The 7,310-nt window shown below is 39.8% G+C and overlaps 1 protein-coding gene across 1 annotated transcript in view; it reads right to left on the bottom strand.

Moving 5' to 3' along the window:
- Positions 1 to 2,900: 2,900 nt before the first annotated feature.
- Positions 2,901 to 7,310, bottom strand: part of itga5 (integrin, alpha 5 (fibronectin receptor, alpha polypeptide)) — a 37,537-nt gene continuing 33,127 nt past the window's right edge. Inside the window, exons 27-30 of the mRNA XM_073469374.1 lie at positions 4,878 to 4,991; positions 4,142 to 4,243; positions 3,928 to 4,050; positions 2,901 to 3,218 (exon numbers count right to left, since the gene is read on the bottom strand). Coding sequence (XP_073325475.1) covers positions 3,135 to 3,218; positions 3,928 to 4,050; positions 4,142 to 4,243; positions 4,878 to 4,991 — 423 coding nt within the window. The 3' untranslated portion in view covers positions 2,901 to 3,134. The remainder of the gene's footprint in view (positions 3,219 to 3,927; positions 4,051 to 4,141; positions 4,244 to 4,877; positions 4,992 to 7,310) is intronic.

Here is a 7,310-nt window from a genome sequence, read left to right as displayed (position 1 = left end):
AATATGTACAACTTCTTTTTGGAAGTCCCGGAGAATGAAAATGGGTTAAGACGTATAAAAAAAAATCAAAAAGAAAAGAAAAAAAACCCAGTGCCTTCTCCGGATGTAACCATGGAGGAAGTAGTGAAATGATCCCGTGTCATTATAAATAATGGGTTGACATGTTCAGTAAAGAATTTTGAGGACCATTTGACGAATAGTAAATCTCTATCCAATGAGAGTGAAAGAGAGAGTGATGAGGCAAACAAATGTAAAACATATGGTTGTATAATGTTGGCGTTTGGACAGGTGCAACAGCAGAGCACATAAATTATCAAACTGTGTCAACATACCCCGAGCTCAACTCCGATATGTTCTGGTATTTGTGTTTCTGTGGCAGTCTGTGGTATATAAAAAAGTGGTCCAGCAATGAAGTGGTGAGCGTATCTGAAGTGGAAAAAGTCTCTTTTTTTTTTTTCTTTTTCTTTTTAAAGTTTCACACTTTAGTGAGAATTTAAAGCAGGTGAAAGTGAAAAGCCAGAACCTCACACAAACGGATTTGGACTATGTGCTTCTCACATACTTTGATACAAAAAAAGTTCTGATTTATCACAACAATAAAACATAAAACAAAAAAGAAAAGCACTGTAATATTAAAAAACAGAGTGAATATAAATATTGCACTTCCAAACAACATTTAGTTCCCAGTGCCTAGTTGTTATCCCTTTTGTTAGAGGTACAAGACATCCTGTTGGATGCAAAATCTGGACGGCAGCCTTAGTAATTTTTTTTATATATATATCCACTGAGGTTTTAAGTATTTTAATTACTGCCTTGCATGTAAAGGTTCAGTGTGTAGGATTTAGTGGCATCTAGCTGTGAGGTCGCAGATTTCTCACCCTCGTCTACAGCGGCTGCTTAAAACACGAAAAATACAAAAAGCCCTCTCTAGAGTCAGTGTTTGGTTTGTACCTTCTAGGCTACTGTAGGAAATAGGGGTTACACATAATAATCAGCCAGTCAGCTATGAAAACCATTAGTCGACAACAGGAAGAGGACATCATTTAAGTTGTTGATGAACATATATTTGTAATCAGTTTCTATGTTATGTCATGTTTAAAAATTAATATATTTAGAGAAGGAAATACTCCTGCTGTCCCTGCAAGAAAGCAGTCGAGTGATTTCTGCGGGAAAGCCCCGTCTCCAGCTCGGATAAGCTTCCTCGGGGTTTAGTCCAATCAGTTCGCGGCTCTGCTACCTCACCTACCCCCAGATTCTGTCGAAAATTACTACAATTAACTGTCTACTTTATGGGATTAGTTGACGACTTCTTATATCCAACATGATGGACTCTATATATGAAAAGGGCTCATTTTAAGGTAACAAAAACACAATGATTTTCAGTTTCAGGTGATTACACACTGATAAAAGCATAATTATGAATATTATATAATATTTCCGCCAGTGGATCCTCCTAAATCCTACACACTGTACCTTAAAAACAATCCTGAATACTGACTGAATCGATGACATCACGACTACTAGAAAAGCAGAATGGCTTAACCTCAATGATCTCAAGCTACAGAGGTGACAGGGATGAACATGACTAAGCAGTGGGAAAGGTAATGACCGATTCATACACGAAAACAAGCATTCATAAATATCCCATTCACACAAATGCATGTACGCATGAAATCACACATATATACACGCAAGCCCTCACTCGAACCCACAGACATTAAGTATTTACATTTTAAGGCACGTAACAATCTATGTACACGACAAAATTAAAGAAACCAACACAATGTTCAGTCCCTGTAGCCTTTTGGTAGTGGGATGACTTCAGCCACTTCTCTTTTCTGCACACGCGCAGCTTCGACTCAAAAGACAATCAAAAATACAGTATCTCACAGTAACACACACACTGTAAGCTGAAAAATGGATCCTTCACACTCAAAGAGAGCGACGATCTCAGACTTAAACTCTCTGTCAAGGCTACAACATTGCTGATTGTCCCGTCTTTGGTTCATTACGACATGGCCATTAACTCTTTGGTTTTTTTCCCCCTTAAGAGTAATAATTCTTTAGGAGAATCGCCACTTTTTTTGTGACAGAAGCACCACGCTGCGTCAAGCTCTAATGTGAGGTTTCACAGGTCTGTGGTGGTTCCAGTCCCATCCCAGTCGACTACACAACAACGATGATGATGCCGGCAAACTCTGAACATGAACAAAACAGGATTTAAACAAAGTGATCAGTAGGAGTCAAAATCAGAACTCAAAGGAAGGTCAGTCAGTCAGTCTTTAGGTGTCATTGGAATTATATCAGTAGATTTCCTTTGAGTGCAAAAAACAACTCAACCCAGCGCTGTCCACCAACCTGAGGCAGAGAGAGATCATTTTTCATGAACAGTTGAGAAACATCCATCCATGCATTTTTTTTCTACGCCCACTTCATGCTGAGTTAGCCTATCCCAGCATGCATCAGGGCAAAAATCAAGGGGGGAACACCTCTGACAGATCAGGTTTAGATTGTGTAAAACTTACAATTTTGTGAGTCTATTAAATAGATTTCAACATCTAGCAGGTATTATTGTCTTTGCTGTAGCCACTGATCTTTTTGAAAAATAAAAAAAATGTGTTCAGGAGATTCGAGAAGAATACTTTCAGGCCTCAGCAGGCAGCATAATTCACAGCTCCTGGCTGCCACACGCTACATGTGGCCATTAACACATCAGAAAATCATCATTAGCACCAAAATAAAGGCAGTTAGGGGTGATACAGATACTCTCCATCACAAGAATCCACAAAAGGAAACTCAACAGGCATCTCACTGCAACGAAAGGCTAACGGCAGCCTTCTGCAGTCACTTTCTTGCCAGTCTCATGTTAGAAAAAAGTTCTAGTTTTCTTTTTTTTGGGTAATAATCCCAACCTGCCAACAAACAAGACATAAATTAAAAAAGAAAAAGAAAAACATTCATTTGGCGTGGAGATCTTTGGATTTTTGTCTTCATCTAGTGCAGCACAGTGGAGTTCCAGTGGTCTCTCTTTCGCTTCAACTGCTCTCTGATCCGCTCTACATGATCCATCGCGTTTTCTCCGTTTGCAATCATACGGCCGTGTAACTGGGGTTCTGGTAGCTCCGGTTGTTCATCTAGGCTTCAGAGGCAGCCTGTGGTTTGAGCTGTGCTTTCTCCATGGCGGTGCCGTAAGGTAGAGATCGCTTGAAGAAGCCAAACTACAAAGAACATTTTAAGAGAGGCAGAAATTAGAAGCGAGCACAGACCCTAATTAGTTTAACTGCAGACTGCATAAACAAATCTTCTAGTACACAGTGTAACGGCAGAGATAGAGGAAGAACTCAGATCTCAACATTTTTACTTGGAGTGAAAACAGTTCTGGGAGATTTTGTGCTCAATGGCAAAAACTGCACAGTGAAAGAGTATAAAGGGGACCAATCTAAATGCATATGGTGTCATTATTATATAGGCATTACATCATGCTTGAATATTATTTCACAATGATACGTTAAAGCAAAAAAACATTATTCACGGCCAGTTTTAAGTAAAAGAACAAAAGAACTGGCATCATAGTATATTTAAAGTATATCAAAGTACTTCTTATGCTAAATGGACCATTTCAGAAAAATGCATATTATAATACTGGACCTTCCATACTTAATCTTCTGGGTAGCTTGTGAAGTTTTATCTTAATCCATAATATTATATCATCATAATGTATTGTTGATTCTATTTTGCATTATTCATCTGAATCTGCAAGTAACTAGTAGAAAAAAATGATAAAATAAATGTAGAGTGGAGTAAAAAAGTATAAGATTTCTCCCTGAAATCTAAGAGAGTAGCAAAGTTGAAGAAAATGGAAATAGGTACAGTACTTAACTTTTGTAAAACAGTATACATGAACTCTAAAATCCTTATTTCACTGACCTTGTATAAGACGTAGATGAGTAGAGCCAGAAGCAGTAAACCAGCCAGAATGGCCAGAATGATGATCCACAGAGGAACCGAGTTTTCGATATCTGGCTTGTTCCACACCACTGGTGTCACCACCTGAGGACAAAAAGCACAGCTCATGAGTTTGACTGGACGAAATGAAACTGAGACGACACCTCTGGTGTGAACGAAAAATGATCTTAAATACCTTTTTGTGTCCACTGGGAGAGTGTTTGGGTAGAATGGCGTAAGGCATCTTCTCCACACTGTATCTGGCCAGGCACTCCAGCACATACTGCTTGTAGGCTCTCTGAAGGACAAAACAATGCAAGTTATAAAAAATAAAAAAATACAAGTAATTCAGTGATCATACACTAGGAGGCGACAGAGACCGTCTGCCTCTGCAAAAGAAAATCCCTCCAGCATTCCTTTCCTATGAGAAGCTGTGATACCGGATAATGAATTTTCAATGCATTCACACATAGGCCTTGTGTTACAGCGTGCAGGGGGTGGTAATAATGTTTAGCTCAGACATGGCAGGCTGACAATAAACATAAACTTGCTGGAAACTACAGTTGAAATCTCAGTTAGCAACTGCTGTCCCATTTGTTGAGGCAAATATGTGAGACGGCACATACTGGCAGCCTTAAGAACTGATCCAAAACCAGTGCTGATGCCTAGTCAACACAAATACGTGTGTGAGACTGACTACTGCCACTATGTATCTCTGCCAGCTGCACATTTTTAAAATCTCAGTGTTTTATTTTTTAATGAAAAATTGCCTCTTACTTCCTGCCAAAGCCTGACATGAGAAAATACACAGGCACCGGTGGGAAAAGACTGATCTATAGTTTCCTCTGCTGTGCCTCTGTCATCTGGTCGTAACACGTGTTCATCTACAGTACATGTCTTAGTTTGTAAGGCAAGGGTCATCTCCAACAAACCTCGATGAAGGTCTCAGCCCAGACTCGGGAGCGCACTTTAAGGATAGCGGTGGTTCCCTTCTCCAGCAGACCCACATTGCACTGGAGCGTCCAGCACTCCGAATTAGAACAGGACTGCAGGAACAGAGAGGAAGGAGTGAAGACGATGTTAATTAAACGCTGAATAAGTTTTATTTGAGTCATTCTTGTGCATAGCAGCTATTCTGGTATGAACACCACCGCCTCTTGTCGTAAAGATCAAGATCTGGCTAGCATGTGTGTTTGTTTTTGAAGCAAGGGAAAGAAAGAGGAAACATTATTAATGCTATGTTGCTTTTATAAAAGCACAGCGATGATTAAGACGATGGTGAAACAAAATAAACTTTGTTTTAGTAATATTCCCGTTCATACACCTACATTACATGTAATCCTACAGCTAACAGATTAGGTTGCTCAGTAATAGTAGTTTTGTTGAGAAAGCTTAAAGGTGCTATTTGTAAGAAAGGACAACACAATTTCACACTGTTTTACTGTTTATATGTGGCGGACCCTGCCACCTTTCTAGCTTCAAACAGTGTTCTGGGGACCTTATTTCCCTCTGAGAACAGCTTCTTTATTCAATTATGGAAAAAAGTTTGTATTATCACCTCATTAATATTGTAAATATAAAAATTCTGAGTTTGAATTTCTTCTCCAAAACTACATAGTGCTCCTTTAAAGCTTCTACAAGGAACTTTCATTTTCTTTTGTTTATTCTGTGAACAAAGCAAAACAAAGTCATCTTTGTTTTCGTGCTCTACCACCAGACTACAGAGCAGCTTCTTTCCTTGGATCGATGAGACCCCTCCATTCATCCTCACCACTCCCCCATGGAGGTAGTTTTAATTTTATGACTTTTCAAAAGTGGACTGGGTTACAGGCATTAAGAACTAATAACTAATAACAACTGTTTAGAAATATGATCCTTGTGCTGCTGGTCTCGTTTGCTTAAGTAGGTCATGCCGAGGAATCAGTATTAAATTGAGTTATTTCACAACCAGTTCATATTCTTCAGTGTGTTTAACTAACAAGATCACATGACTGCATGCAGGTGAAGGACAAGCAAAAGTGAAAACTGGCAAAAAAAACATAAGTGAAGGACAAATAAGAGCCACGTTAATGCCGCAGGTCGAATAAATATAACAAAGAGCCCAATGTTATGATCTGTATTCCACGCCTGCTTCAAATTAGATCGAAGGAATGTCATGAGACTGTAAAAATGCAGCACGCACCACTCTCCACATTATTGCCCAACCACTAAAACCAGCCCATTTTTCTCAAGACTGTATAATACACAGTCCTAATTAGATCCCCATAATGCAGCTTGGTATGTTTAACATTTAAGAACATGCAACACACTGTGTTATGGAGCGGGTGCTGTAGCTCTGCCACCAACCAGACTGAGAGGTTTCGGCGGGTTTCCTGCGGCGGCGCATTAGTTTACTTATTACACCGAGTAGGGCAAACAAAGAGGAGTAGAGAGTGCCTGCCTGGTTCCTTTAGGCTCAGTATTAGACAGACTTAATGAGGGTATTCAGACAGACAGGGAGCATATCAGTCCACTTCCTCCTGGTAGACCTCCCTAATGCCCCAGGGCACCGGGGCCACGGAGGTTTGTGGAAATGACATGAGCATGGACCAGTGCCAAAGATGCCTCAGCCCCAAGTCTCACATATCCTCCCTTGTGGGATTATGTGGTCAAGATCTGTTCCCACAGCTTCATAAAAAATCACTACACAGCTGCAGACCAGCGCCAGGTCGACACTGTAAGAAGCCAATTAATCACTGAGTCAGTCAAGATTCTACCGACGTATCAACCAAACAACTGCTGGTCCGAGCCTCTTGGATCTGAGGATCGCTCAGCTTTAATAAAGGCTTTATCGATGGTTAGTACATGTGATACTAATGTTTTATAGATCAGTTCAAGATAGATAGATGGCTCAAGAGTTTTTGTGTGCCAGATTGTTTGTCTGGTGTTAAATTTGTTAATAATGCAGTTATACATTTTAGTTATCATTAATAAATACTGAGGGGTTTTTCCAGTCTACAGTTAAAGAAGTTGTCAATAAAAGGACGGGATTGTCCATCAGAGGACCCTGCTGATGAATTATAAAGCTGCCAGAGAAATATATCAGAGTGGTGACCCACAAAGCTGTATGTAATCTGACAAAATGCCTCTAGTGATGTCTGTTAGTGAGTTGCATTATGGGTAATGTAGGCACAAGGTCTTGAAAAGCAGTCAACTGGTCTAGCATTGCAAACATTGTTTGGACGGTTTAAAAATAAGATCAACTTTACAACACCAGAGAAATCATCTTTTTTATTCCACACATTTTTCTTCCTGAAAACCTGGTGCCTACATTACCCACAATGCAACTACGCCGCTGAGTGACATCACTCCTCTGGAGCCATAAT

Source organism: Pagrus major, chromosome 7 (assembly GCF_040436345.1).
Source record: "Pagrus major chromosome 7, Pma_NU_1.0".
Lineage (NCBI taxonomy): Eukaryota > Metazoa > Chordata > Actinopteri > Spariformes > Sparidae > Pagrus > Pagrus major.
This window is presented reverse-complemented; position numbering and strand designations above follow the sequence as displayed.